The 15,144-nt window shown below is 47.5% G+C and overlaps 1 protein-coding gene across 2 annotated transcripts in view; it reads left to right on the top strand.

Annotated features, from left to right (window-relative positions):
* CYL1 (alpha-N-acetylglucosaminidase family / NAGLU family) overlaps window positions 1–15,144 on the top strand; it is a 249,790-nt gene that overhangs the window by 134,649 nt on the left and 99,997 nt on the right. For both annotated transcript variants that reach the window (XR_015262844.1, XM_086779467.1), the window contains exon 12: window positions 3,574–3,683. Coding sequence is in view for 1 of the 2 variants with exons in the window: in XM_086779467.1 (XP_086635593.1) it covers window positions 3,574–3,683 (110 nt within the window). In the remaining variant the exon portion in view is untranslated. The remainder of the gene's footprint in view (window positions 1–3,573; window positions 3,684–15,144) is intronic.

Below are 15,144 nucleotides of genomic sequence, written 5' to 3'. Positions count from 1 at the left end.
TTCCTTTCTCACTCCATCAAACGTGCAAACTTCATGTCCTCTCTCACTCTCTCCATCTTTGCCCTCTCCTTCCCCCTCCATTTGCTCTCATATCTACTCTACACCCATACCTCATCTCCATTTCTCTCCCTACTACTCCCATATTACTAAATTATTTTTCCAATCTCAAAAAATACATAAAAATTCAGCATGAATGTATCATATTAACCTCTGCAAATATGGGGTTTCCATCTACAAAAACTCCCATGTTCTTCACCTCAATCAACTTTTGTGGCGTCAAATGCAAGAAGGAGATCGGTGGTTAACTTAAAGATCTACACATGGGAGAATCCAAGCTTCTTCGAGCTTTCAACCACACAAAGGATCTTTCCAAATCTTTACTCCTCTCACTCATTTTGTACATTGTATTACTAACCTTTTATAGTGATTACTAACTACTAACCACTAACATTTGTAAATAAGCACCCACTCTACTACTTTTGGAGTAGGCATTTTACTACAAGTTATCTGCTCAAACCTCTACATCACACTCTCCTCTCATCTTCAATAATTCTCTCACCTTGAGCCCACATCCATTTGACTCAAGGGATAAGAAGAGGCCCACTCTCATTTCAAAATAAAAAATCCATAATCTATGATTTTTCATAATAAGATTGATTAGGCTTAATCCTAATTGGGGCTTCTCAAACCTATAAATAGAGCCCCCTCCATTCCTTGTAAAGAGGGAGATTACACACATTGTACACCACTCCTAACTCTAGTGTGTAAGGACATAGTGAAGCTTGAAGCTTGAAGCTAGTTATGTCATTGTGAGGGCTTGAGTGATGCCATACTCCCTATCATAGTTGTATCTTTACCCTGCATTTGGCTGTGGACCATTCTCGAATCATATCATTTAATTTGGCATGCCAACTTCATGGCATATCTTGGACCATCCACACCTTTCCATCCAAGTAGCAGCTTCAACACCGACTTAGGTAATGTGAGGACGTTGTGGCCATTAGGAAGGGGGGTATGTTAATCGCTCCGTAGGTTAACATGGTTTTACCCGCCCGACCTATCGTAAGGCGCTTTGTCATCTTACCTGCTTGAACGGGCACTTATCCTTTGGAAGATGGCGCAGGAGCATATAAAGCAACCTTACCTTGTGCCTTAATGTTCAATTGGAAAATTTTAAGGATTTCGTGTACAAATCACTCCCTATGTTAACATGGTTTTATCCACCCAACCTATCGTAAGGCGCTTTGCCATCTTACCCGCTCGAACAAGCACTTATCTTTTGTAAGATGGCGTTGGAACATATAGAGGTGCCTTACCTTGTGCTTAATGTCAAATTGAAAAAGTCATAAGGACTTCGAAGCTCCTGTACAAACTTGTTTAGACTAGTAATCGAGGCCACACCATTTTTAAGTTTGGCCGGCCTAGTGTGAAAATTAGTCACTTGTATGTAAGTATTTTTGACAATAAGCAATACACAATCATTCCCTTGCAATAGTTTACTTGTGAGCTCTTCTTTTCCCTCATGTTTGATGGATGCTTGCTAGATAGGATTGGTTGTAAGGTTTTTTGCTTGTATTAGCTCCCCCTTGGTCCCTTGCCTTTTGTGAGAGAACCACGATGAGGGATCATCTCTTGTTGCCTCCATCCAAGCATAGAGAGCTCTCCCTTCACCGCATTGGCAAGGAGCATGTGGTCGCAAGGAGCATTCATGTGTGACCACATGATGGATGAGCTAGTGCATCCACATAGGGAAGTTGTGTTGGCAGCTCTAAAGGCAAGACCCAATGACACAAGCTTTGGCAAGGCTAAGGTAAGCTCTTGACTTGAACACGGTACTATTGCATGTGGTCGCAAGGAGCATTCATGTGTGACCACATGATGGATGAGCTAGCGCATCCACATAGGGAAGTTGTGTTGGCAGCTCTAAAGGCAAAACCCAATGACACAAGCTTTGGCAAGGCTAAGGTAAGCTCTTGACTTGAACACGGTACTATTGCATGGGTGTGAGTTTCCTTTGTTTGGCTTGGTAAACTCCTGTGAATGCTACGGGGTTATGAGGAACTAGTCACTTATTCACTTTATACTGCATATCTTGGTCCTATTGCTCTAGGGGCTGGTCCATGCTTGTTGATGCGTGGCCAGAAGGGAGAGAGAGTGTAGGCACTGGTGGTTGAAGTTCATGAACGACAACACTTATTTGATATTGCTTTCATTGCATTGTGCATGGACATCTGGCTTTGGAAGCATGTGAAGTTTGTCGTCTTTTCTCCCAAGATAATAAAACTTATTTGAGGGAGGGGCCAGCCGTTCCGGCTCATTGCAGGTGTATTTTCAGTTTACAACTGGGCAATCTTGTGATGTGTTGTGTCTAGTGTTTAAGTGATTAAGTGTTTTAATGCACGTAGTGTTTCAAAACTGCAATCTTGTGTTGTGTGTGTCTAGTGTTTAAGTGATTAAGTGTTTTAAAACGCGTAGTGTTTCAGAAGTGCTCAATCCTGCGATATTACACAATCTATCTTGCTATCATGGAATTTGTGTTCTTGCAAGCATCAAGTCTCTTCATTGAATTTATGGCACGGACAACAATTAGAGCTTCATCTCTTTCACCTCTCCAAGATTGCAACTTTGACTTGTCCCATTTCTAAAAGCAAATTGATGTGGTGGGGGTGGTGGTTGTAATTATGTGCGAGGCATGTCCCATTTATAAAAGAAAAGTGAGGTGATGGGGTATTGGATACTTGTAGGCCACTGTATTTTGTGGGCAGATAGTGTGTTTTTGTAGAGCTGCACAAATTTGGGATCATCTGTAATTCCTAAGATGCTCACCTCTTTAAAATTGCGGAAGGATGCTAGAATATGTCATGTTTCCAGACATTAGGAAATTAGCAGGATATGAAGAGGTGTAGATGCAAGGTTCTATGTTGATAAGATATCCTTGATATAATTGAAAGAGAAGATTTGTTGTCATAGGATTGTTTGTAAAGGAGGATCCTTCTTTTAAAATAAGTTAATAATGCTTCCTTTGATTATTTAAGCTTTAATGTTTTTGGCAGGAACTCGAGTAGAAAGGCCAGAATTTTACATATTTTAAATCTTAATTAGAGTAGATGAGCTTACAGAAGGTACTTTTGGCAATCTTGTCAAGAAAATAGCAGGACCGGGAAGTTTTTACTTCATTTCATCTTATAACACATGGTGGTCTCTTCTGTTTAGCCTGTATGAAAACATTATCTGTGGTACACATGAATTCTTTTCTGAATGAATTAATGCTGAAACAAATAGCCCTCCATCACTATTTATGAAAAATACTATTAGTCATGGGCCCCCATTTGCAGCTGTTTAGGCCCTGGCAGAGAGTGACAAAGACCATGGTTCGCATAGTATTGGTCATAAATTATCCATTAGGTGTGGGGTTGTCACTAGGATCTTAAAGTCCAGAGCAACATTTTGGCATGAAGAGAAAATATGATAATACTGTGATAAAGAAATATCTTTCTTCGTACGTGCAGATGGCAACCTCCTGGTCTCTGTATAATAATTTAATATCTGGAGAAATCTATTGCATTCTTGCAGGCTTTGTTACATTCTGTGCCAGCCGGGAGGATGGTGGTTTTGGATCTCTTTGCGGAAGTCAAACCTATTTGGAATAGCTCTAATCATTTTTATGGAACTCCATATATATGGTATATCTATCAAAACTCCTTAGATATTATTTTCAGGTTTCCATATACATATAGGAAACCTGCAACTTTACCTTAGTGAAAGTGATCTCCCCAAAATATTTAAGTAAAAGAAAAAAAATATCAATAGTAATAGTATCTATTTTGGTTTGGATGTTGTTAAAATCTTTTATTAATTTTTTGCAAGAGAAAAAATCCTTTTTATTCCGAGTATGATGTCGTTGGAACTCCAGAAAAATCCAAACAAATGGAGTTAGTGGATGGATACCAGTAGATAGCAGTGAGAATTGTAGCTTCTTAACAACCCCCCCCCCCCCCCCCCCCCCCCCCCCCCACAAAAAAAAAAGGAACATACACACACACACACACACACGCTAGGAAGCGGTTGGAGACTGGTTGAGCTCGCGCTGCTGCTAACCCTCCTGTTTGCGATCCCATCTCTGCCCAGCTGCCGCCCACTGCCCCCGCTTCTCCCTGCTGCCCCCACCCTACTGCCACATGGGCTTTGATCTAGTAGTGGAGGATTAGCGCCTTAACGCGGTCTCATTACAGCTCCCTGCTCTTCCTCAGTCTTATTGGAAGCTCTTAGCTTCGAGGCTCTCTCGCCTCAGCTCACGGCTGTTACCGCCACTTTTGATGGTGCACCCCGGGTTTTTGTGCTTGTTTCTGATGCATTGATTATTGAGGATCATATCATGCTTCGGAGACTGACGTCTCTCACTTTCGGTAGAGGATGGAGATTGCAGGAAAACCTGACTAGTGTCGGATTTATTGTCTCGGAAGAGCCTCATTGCTAGAGATTATCCTAGATCCAGAGGCCACGCTAGGAGGCGGCGTGGTCCTACCTAGCAGATGCCTCCTCTAGCTACCCAGACTCTAGTTGTCCCTATGCCCGAGCAAACCACACAGCGTTGGGTTCTAGTTAGAGATGGCAGGTGCCCTCGGACCCCGTATGTGCCCCTTTACCCACACCCCTAGAGGAGCACCCCAACCCTTATGACGCTCTTGCCTTTTATAGGATGAGGATCCTTTTTTGGAGGATGAGGCTATGCAAGCACATGATTTGGATCCCTTGCAAGAGGATGGTGCATCACAATTACAAGATGATTGCACCCTTGAGGATGATGCTGCACAGTTGCATTTTCATGGTACCTCTCTAGTTTTGAGGACCAGTTGTAGCTTTTTCCCGGAGTGGGAGAGAGAGGTATGGTTTTCATCATCAGATTTCCCCTCCCTTACCCATGCGAGATGTATCCCTGTCTATAAAGGGGGTCCTTCGTCGACCACGAGATCTTGTCATTCCTACTTTGAGTCCTTATGAGGATTGTCTCATGGAACATTCAGGGCCTTGGGGGTTTTTTCCCGCGTGGATTGTCAAAAATCAGCTGCACAATGCAGTTACAGGTGGATGTATGTATGTATTGCTCTTTCAAGAGCACAAACTTGATGCTAGCCAATGTGGGAGATCAGGAAAGCTTGTCTTGGGACACACCTTTTGGTCGGCAGCCATTTGTACCAAAGGTGGTGTTTGTATTTGTACCAAAGGTGGTGTTTGTATTTGTGTTTCATTTGTGGTTTTGTCTTCCGTCATTGGACATTTTACCCGCGATAGCGCAGTGGATCCTTCTTATGCAAAGTGTTACATTGGTATTCTTAACCTCTATGCTCCTAACCATAGAGGTGAGAGGATTGTCTTTTGGAAATCCCTCACTATGATGCCTCAAGATGACCATTGGATTATTGGTGGGGATTTTAACATGGTTGAGATGCCAATGGATAAAAGAGGTGGACATGAGGGCTTGGTGCATCCTCTTGAGAGAGCGTCTTGGAAGAGGTTTATACTCTCCATTCATGGCAGAGGTTGTTCGCATGAGGATGACATTCCGAGGAAACCATCCACTCTTCTTTTTTCATGGTCTAACAGGGGAAGGGATGCAGGATGCATTTACGGACGGTTAGGCCAATTCTATGTAGATGATTGGGTACTTGACAGAGGGGGCCATACTTTTATTGTTGCAGGCACTTCAAAATCGGATAATTACCCAATGGATTTGTCAATAGAGATCCGAGTCGCAATGGATCAGTACCTCATGTACACATCCCTGATCATTTGTTCTCAGGTGCAGAGCTATCACGTCAGATGCTTAATATTTGGAGATCTCATGATTTCGCGTAGGCCTCGTCAAGCCTGACCTTTGCTCTCTGTGATATTAGCGACTTTTATCACGTGTGCCGCAAGAGGCCTTGGATTTAGAAAGGGCTACTAGACGTAGACTGGCTGCCTTACAGAGAGAGCACGAGAAACATCCCCATGCTGACTGGGTTGTAGACTCTTTATGTACTGTTAGGGAAGAGCATGAGTACACTCTTTAGCAGCGTGCGGAGTACCACTACCATGCTCAAGAATCCTTTTGGACCCAGATGGGTGGTAGATGCAACAAACATTTCTTTGCTACTCACGAGTCACGACCCATGTCATGTCAGAGCTAGTGTCAAGTAGTTGTAGGATTCACATGGCACTCTTCATTCTGATCCTCTTATGGTTGGACAAATTGCCACTGATTTCTATCACCAACTTCTTAACGCTGAGCCTCATTTTGACTTGAGACATAGGGCACAAAGGAAGGTTTTGAAAGCACTGCCACATTTGACTATGGAGGAGATGTGTGCTGTTCTGGATGCGCCTTTTTCTATACATGAATATGGGGGAGTACAAAAGGAACAGTGAGTACAACAATATATGACTGGAGTGGTAATCATCCTAGGAGCTCTAGCATGGGTCTCTGCCTGATGGCTTGGATATCTGCCATAGTGAGATGCCTAGCCGGACGAGCCCAATGCCTCACAATGATGCTCTGAATCCTCCAGTGTAGGCACCGTCTCCGATGTGAGGATCTGCGAACCCTCGAGCGTCTGGATCTGCCCAACTGGATAGCTCTCTTAACTAGAGTCCCACGGGGTGCCTGCTGTTGGGTTGTCGCCTGTGTGTCCTCCCGGGTAGTCCCTCTAAAGAAGTCAGTAATCTGTTTGTGTGGACTCCCTGCCAGTCGGGCGTCTGCTCTTGATAATGGACTCTCTGAGCCTGCGGATCTCCAGGAGATAAAAACCCAAGCATCTCTGATCACAAAAGTCCATGACTCTAGCCAGTGGTCCAAATCCCTCTCTGAAAAGGCTTGAGGGAGAGAGGCTAGAGACTAGAGTGCTTGTGTGAGAGCCTAGAGGCTTGGAAGTTGGAAGACTCAAGAAGCTTGAGGGAGAGGTGAGAGAACGAAGAAAGAAAGAAAGAAAGTTGTATTAACGTCTTCAAAAGGCCAAAATGACCTATGAGACCAAAAGGTTACATCATATCCATGAGGTACATAATCCTGGGTACAAAATAGTAATAAAGAAAGATAACAAAAATCTAGAACTTTAAATTCTGATCTAGGTACATGAGCAGAGAGCTCCCATATCACCCTAATACATCCCTCATGGGCCGCGGTGACATGGTGCTCAAGGTGGTAAAACTGAGCTGGCGCGAGAAGGTCCTACGATGAAGGGAGATGATGGCCCGGATCTTCCTGTGGTGGCGTGGCCCTGGGCGAGGGCCACGGGGTCTGGGGCGTCGAGCTCTGCATAACTCAGTGGCTCTATCGAGTGTCACACCTCTCGGCCGAGCTCCTACACTAGCCTGTGGTCTGGGGATGATGGGTGGATGGGCCCTCAAGGTGCTGGTATGGAAGAAGTCAGTGAGAGCTCTATGTGCTGGTCCTTGAGCAAGTACAGCTGATCTGGATCTCACTAAGGACTCCGTGTGTCTACGGATCTCTAGAAGAGAAAGTCCCAAGCATCTCTGATCCAGGAAGTCCATGATCTTGGAAAGTGGTCCGAACCCATCTTGGAAGAGGCAGTGGAACCTCCCCGGAATCTCATAGTACACGAGGCATCGGCATATGTGATGGTCCTCTGTCTCGGGCTCTGTGTGACAGAGTTGGCATATCTTGTCCTCTGGTGCGGTCGCCCTAGGCCCATATCTGGCAGTCTCCACTCTCAGCTGGTGGGACAAGGTGCGGATCTGGCCGATCGCAAATCTCACCCCAAAGGATAGGTGTATGTCCATGTAGCGTGGACGGATGATGAACCCATCCTCTGTCAGGCATAGGAGGTGATATCTGTAGAAGGCCATCTTTGTCCCCAGTGGACGACTAGGTGAACTCCATGTCCTCTGTGTGCGGCTGAGAGCAAATACGAGGCCTCTATGCTGTACTGGAAGGGGGGGAGTGCCTCCATCTGCATACCGTGCATGCCAACCAAGTGCCTACCTATGCATACCAGCACTCTGTATCTCCCTCAAGTGTCAACTGTCTCGAGGACTCCAGGGCTAGCCGCGGGTATCTATCAAGTGGAAGCTCCCATAGCCTATGCCAGTATGTCACTATCTGGAATAGAGCCTCTGTGACTATCGGTGCAGCGCCCATCTCGGCCGGCTCTCTCCTCTGTCTCCTCCTGTGGTATAAGCTAGGACCCCAGATGGGGGCACCATACAGTACTGCAGGTGTAACTAGAGTATCAAATAGCCAAAGCTTCCTCCTCGGCTCCTGAAACTGTATCTGTGAGCATTGCCTCTCTAGCGAGCCAAGGGCTGCATATCCCCTTGTCAATCTAGCGTCGACCGCCTTCCGCATGGAGAACTGGGGTCCAGCAAAAGTGATCCCAAGGTATACATATGAGGTAACATACTCCACAGGCTCTCCACTGTATGTAAACTGTACTGCAGATCTAGTTATCCACTGTGAGGAGGTGTTAAAGATCATGACCTTGGTCTTTCCAAGGTTCACAGTAAGGTCCCGGTCCTCGCAAAAGTCCCGTAATACATCCAAATGCCTCTGCAGCCCCTCTAGTGAATCAGAAATAAGAACAATATCATCTTCATACAAGAGGATCGGTATCAAGACTCTTGCCAAATGTGCTCCTGGTCCTCCCTGTCTATCTATGTAATCCGAGATCTCGTCAATGTATAGACCAAATAGAGTAGGAGACAAGGGGCGCCCTACTTCACCCCGATAGTGCTGTGTATGATCTCTGAGTCACCTCCTGGAGCCCGTACTCTGCCTGTGACTGACTCAGAGTCTAATGATCCCCCACAGCATCTCTGCTGGCACTCCCATATCCTGCAGTCTCTTGATCAGTCTGGCCCGTGGGAGTGTCAAAAGCTTTGCGGAAATCCACAAAGCAGCAGTATATCCATTGTCCGTGAGCTCTCCCCTCCTCAATGATCCCCCGTAGTGTAAAGATATGATCTAGTGTGGAGTGGCCTCTCCTGAAGTCTGCCTACCCCGGTGCTCTGAGTCTCTGCTCCTCGGACCATCTACTAAGCTCATGCTCCAAAATCAAACCATAAATCTTGGCCAAGGTGTGACCAATCATGATAGTCCTATAGTTGTTGGGGTCCATGGGGTCACCTGCTTTCAAGATAGGTACAATAGTATTCGATGACGAGCTGACAAGGAAGCCTTCACATAAAGCCCTGTTAAACATGTGAACCAGTAAAGGGGCTAGCGTGTCTCTAGCATGGGAGAAATGCTCGGTGAGGAGTCCATCATGATCCTGTGCTCTCCCAGTTTGCATCCTGTCAATAGCATCTCTCACCTTGCTGAGATGAAAGAAGGAAGAGTGTGGGGGACGAGGTTCGGGTGGATGGGGGAGAGGTGGCTGCTCGGCGACATGGTAGAGAAGAGGTGGCATAGGTGTGCCAGTTCCTGGGTGAAGTAATCGGAGTTGGAAGGCGATGATCGTGGAAGATCCTCCAGGCCTCCTTAGAGTCCTTTCCAAGAAATAGCTGGTATAGCTCCTGCTCAAGCCTTGCTAGGTAGGCTCTCTTCTTTCTCTGTGTGAGACGTCGAAAGATCACTCGCGCCTGCTGGTGAGTGGTGGATCCTAGTGCCATCTCCCGATGTAGACGGGCTCGGGTATCACAACATTCCTCGTCGTACCAGCGATTCTGTGGGACAGTCCCTCCTAGTGATGTAGGGGTGGCTCTGGAGTGTGGGAAGGCGGCTGAAGCGGACGTATGGAGGGTGGCTGAGAGGTGTGTAGTAAGCTCATCAAGTGGGATGTGGGGGTCGAGGTCGGAGAGGATGCGGTAGATGTGATTAGAATAGATGGAAGAGGTCTCTCTGGTGAAGTGGTATCTCGGATGGTGATGGGGCAAAGCAGGTGGTTGCATGGTGTATCGGCATGTGAGTGAGAAGGCCAGGTATGCATGGTCGGCTACAACATCGATGGGGCGAGGAGAGATGGTAAACTCCGAAATGAGTGGAATTAAAGAGAGGGATCCCATTAGGTAGTCCACTGTACTAGCCCCATGTCTGAAGGGGTAGGAGGTGGAGGAGTTGGATCTAGGCCATCTAGCCAAGCCATTATAAATGGCTAGCCTATGAGCCCCGCCGAGGGCTAAGAGATACTCTCCATAGTCTGTGCGGGCTGCTGTATCCTGTGATGTCCGCTCCAGATCTGTACCCATCGTGTCAATCTCCTGGTATATGGGATCATCTGTAAGGGTACCTGTGCACCTGCGGTGCGGGCATTGAAGTCTCCAGCCAGGAGGATGTCCCCTAGACTAGAAAACTTCATAATGTCACTATAAAGGGGCAGGTACGGGGACTCTCCATGGGTGGCATATTTAGAATTGGAGGGTGCAAAGTAACACACTGCAAGGTAGATGTCTCGAGCTCTCTCTGTCAGGATCCTCACCCACAAAAAACCGTGCGGCCTCATCCCGTCCGACCACCTGTGTATCACATGTTGAAGCTCCTCCCTGTATAATAAAGCGACCCCTCCCGACCCCCGGGTACCTCTACTATGCGTGGGTGTGGGCGGTGAATAGACTCCCATCTGTATCCTCTCACCTTCAGAAGCCGACTCCCCTGGCATTGATCAGTCTCTGTGTATAAGACCAAGTCTCTCCCTCTAAATGTCTCCTCGAACAGACCTGCATCTGTCCTCAAGGCGCCATTGCAGTTCCAAACCGCAATCTCTAGCTTGGTCTCATAGGTCTCGCACCATCATTGGGCACGTCGCTCGGTGATGATCACCCTCCCATCTCTGTACACTGCCCATTTCCCTGCCTTCCGTGCATCCAAGATGTGTGGCGTGCATTCCCTCCTGTGTGCCGCCTGTGCTAGTGTGAGATCGTCTTCGAGGTAAGTCTTTTCTCCTTTTACTGCCCGCGTTTTTGTAGGGAATGCTTGCCGCGGCTCAAACCCCACAAACTTGAGGATGAGTGCGCATTCCTTGGTGGTGTCTTTGCCCACCCTCCATGCCTTGACGAAGGGGGTATCAGCGATTTCCAGCTTTCTGCATAGTGCTATGGCGTCCTCTTTCGGCGAGGCTCCTTCCTTCCATCCCACCACTCTCACATTCAATGCCCTAATCTTCCTTCTTTTCTCCTCTTCAAGTGTGTCATTGATGATGTTTGGGGATGATGGTGGGTTCCGTTGCTTCTTGGCAACCTCAATCCAGCTGCCTGCTTCTTCCACTTGTTTCTATGTCTTCTTAATCACCTCGGCCCATGTGGTTGCCTCGTTTGCCTTCTTCTCCTCTGGTTCCTGGAGGGTCTTCAAATATTCAGCTCATCATTGAGGGATAGTTTAATCTCTCCTTCTTCGAATTGAGTACGTGCCCTCAAGGTCTCGTTTTCCACTCTAAGGGTGGCGACTTGGGCCTCCGGCTCCGTGATTAGTGAGGTGTGGTGGCTGGTTTTTGCGTCCAACATTTGGACCATTTCCTCCTGCATCTTGCTAAGCTGAGTTGCCATGTATGCCTGCATGTCTGCCCTCCACCTATCCATTTCCTCTTGCATGGAGGCACGCAACTCATGGCCAAGGTCATCACTATCCTTGTTCTCCCCGAGCTCCTTTTGTAGGTGCTCAATGTCAGTATCCTGCACTTTGCATACTTCTCTCATGGTGGTCAGGCATGTTTTGATATGGGGGTCGCCGATCTTCTGTGAGCTCGCCCAAATCGAGCTGTATTTCCTCTCCTTCTCACCTCTAGTCCTTGTTGCCGGCGAGCTGTCCATGTTGGACTGAAGGGGTCCCCCTTCAAGTACTGAATTTTCTCCTCAGCTGGTGGCCCCCATAGATGGCCAGCTGCAAGTGGGGAGCCAAGTAGCAGCAGGTAGGTATGTTGTTGCCTTGGGGGCCTGAGCAAGGGCGGGTGGGGAAAGGGGGCGAAGAGAGAGAAGGCGGGTGAGCGGAGAAGCGAAGAGAAAGGGGGCGAAGAGAGAGAAGGCGGGTGCGCAAAGAGAGAAGGCAGGTGGGAAGAGAGAAGGGAGCACAGAAATGAAATGATATATTAATGTCTCTAAGAGGCCATAGTGGCCTATGAGACCAAAACTGAGAATACATCTGAAGTTGGTGTCTCATCAAAGAGAACAACTAAATGAGACTAAAAAGTACAATAAACTGATTGTCCTACAGTTATAAGAACAGAACTGTAAGACTCCGAGATGATAATGAGTAGAAAATACTGGAAAATACTGAAAAATGTATATCAGGTAGATCCATGTATGCTGATCAGTTGAAGTTTTGCCCTCTCCTTAGATCAAGTATCTCCACCATGGGGCTGTCTAGAATGGAGAGGTGTAGAGAAGCGAGGTAGGCGCCTCCGATGCCAAGCAATAACGGCTCTGATCTGGCGATGGTGAGGATGCCGTGGTCGGGATCCTGGTGGGCGTGGCCGACGAGCAGAGAGAGAAGCGAAGTGGGTGGGGAGAGAGAAGGAAGCGCAGAGAGAAGCGAAACGAAGCGAAAAGAGAGAGAGAAATGAAATGAAATGAAATGTTATATTAACGTCTTCAAAAGGCCAAAGTGACCTATGAGACCAAAGTTACAACCATGTGACATCTGATACACTGTCTGGAAAAGAAAAGAAAGAACTAAGTATCTAGCCCCACAATACATCAGTAGGGGGGGTCATCCGGAAGCAGCAACTAGGGAGAGTGGGAAGCTAATGCTACTGGTCAAAATGGGGTACATGAGTACATGGATACGTGAATACATGAATATGGGAGAGTACAAAAGTGACAGTGAGTACAACAGTATATGGCTGGAGTCGTAATCATCCTAGGAGCTCTAGCATGGGTCTCTGCCGGATGGCCTGGATATCTGCCATAGTGAGATGCCTGGTTGGGCGAGTCCGATGCCTTGCAATGATGCTCTGAATCCTCCGGTGTAGGCACCGTCTCCGATGTGAGGATCCACGAACCCTCGGGCGTCTAGATCTGCCCAGCTGGATAGCTCTCTCAACTAGAGTCCCACGGGGTGCTCGCTGCTGGGCTGTCGGCTGTGTCCTCTCCCGGGTAGTCCCTCTAAAGAAGTCAGTAATCTGTCTCTGTGTGGACTCCCTGCCAGTCTGGCATCTGCTCCTGATGATGGACTCTCTGAGCTTGCGGATCTCCAGGAGATAAAAACCCAAGCATTGCTGATCACAATAGTCCATGACTCTAGCCAGTGGTCCAAATCCCTCTCTGAAAAGGCAATGGTAGTGCCCTCGAATCTCATAATATGTTGTGCAGCGACAGATGTAGTGCTCCTCCGTCTCTGGCTCTATCCAACAAATCTGACAAATCCTGTCCCCTGGAGGTATGCCTCTAAATCTGCCTGTCTCTATCTCTAACTGAAGTGAGGAGGTGCGGATCTGCCCAATGGCGCACCTCAATCCATGAGACAGATGGGTATCCATGTAGCTCGGTCTAAGTATAAAGCCATCCTCAGTGGTGCGGAGAAGATGGTCTCTATAGAAAGCCATCTTCGTCCCCAACTCCTGTGAGGGCTCTAGCCATCATGTCCTCCTAGTGTCCAACTGAATGAGGTCCTGTCTGATGACTCTACTAATCTCAGAATGTGTCAAGGTGAGAGAGGGTGCCTCCAGAGAGTACTGGAAGGGTGGAAGTCTGTCTAAGCTGAACCCGTGAAGCTCAAACCAGGATGCTATCTGCGCATATCAACATGAAGTGTCTCCCTCCATGGCTAGCTGATGAGAGGACTCTAAAGCAAGTTGTGCATACCGGTGCCGGGGAAGCTCCCAGGTGATGAGAATGAAGGACACTGATCTGGCAAGAGCCTCTACTACGATCGGTGGTGCTCCCATCTCGGCTCGGATAATCTCATGGGAGAGAGAGAGAGAGAGAAATGAAATGATATATTAACGTCTTCAAAAGGCCAAAATGACCTATGAGACCAAAAAGGTTACAACAATTGGTGGATCTGATACAATGTCTGTGTAAGGAAAGCTAAAAACAACTAAACAACTAACTGAAACTGAAACAACTATGAGGAAAAGTACGGTACCAGGAACTCCTAATGGATGACATCTGGGAGGAAAACTCCAGCAACAAAGGTAAGCATCATACACATCACTATCCAAAGATGTCTCTCATCGGTCGATGGCGGATATCCTCAATGTCCTCCATGGTGAGTACTCTGACTGGACGTCTCCCATGCCGTGCTAGTATGGTCCTAATCCTCTGTTGTAGTCTCCGCCGGTGTCGAGATGGGCCTCTCATCTTGGGGCGCCTGGACCGCCCCAGCTCTATAGCCCGATCAATCAGTGTACCTCTGGTGCGGCTGTACTCTGGGGCTAGCTCCAATGCCTGCTGACCTGACTGCTCAATCTCTGGTCGAAAGAAGTTTGTAATCTGCCTCTGTAGGTGTCTCTCCCTCTCTGATCCCCTCCCTCTCAGGAGACCCTCTCTATGTCTACGCAGCTCCAGCAAGTACAATCCGAGACATCTCTGATCCTGGTATCTCATGACTCTAGAAAGTGGTCCAAAGCCCTCTCTGAACATGCAGTGAAAACGGCCTCGTATCTCATAATATACTGGACAGTGACATATGTAATGTAACTCTGTCTCTGGCTCCATCTGGCACAGCTGACAAATCCTGGCCTCAGCTGGTACTCCTCTGAATCTGCCAGTCTCAATCTCTAGCTGGTGTGAGGATGTGCGCATCTGACCAATAGCACACTGTACCCCATGAGAAAGATGAGTATCCATGTAGCTGGGTCTAATCACAAACCCATCCTCCGTGAGCTGGAGAAGATGATCTCTATAGAAAGCCATCTTCGTACCAAGCTCGTGTGTCGGCTGTATCCATGTCCTCCTAGTGTCCAGCTGAGTCAAGTCTTGCCTGATAAGTCTGGTAATCTCTGCCCGTGTGACAGAGAGGGAGGGTGCATCCAGGGAGTACTGAAATGGAGGTAGCTTGTCCATACTAAAGCCATGCAGTTGGAACCAAGCTGTCATCTGTGCATACCAACATGATCCGTCTCCCTGTGATGCCAACTGTCGTGAAGACTCCAGGGCTAAGCGAGCATATCTGTCTCTAGGGAGAGCCCAGGTGCAATGTATAAAGGAGACTGATCGAGTGAGTGCCTCTACTACCAATGGGGGGGCAGCCATCTCTGCACGGATAATATCATGTGG

This window comes from Cibotium barometz, chromosome 40, assembly GCF_041138505.1.
Source record: "Cibotium barometz isolate CiBa-2024 chromosome 40, ASM4113850v1, whole genome shotgun sequence".
Lineage (NCBI taxonomy): Eukaryota > Viridiplantae > Streptophyta > Polypodiopsida > Cyatheales > Cibotiaceae > Cibotium > Cibotium barometz.
This window is presented reverse-complemented; position numbering and strand designations above follow the sequence as displayed.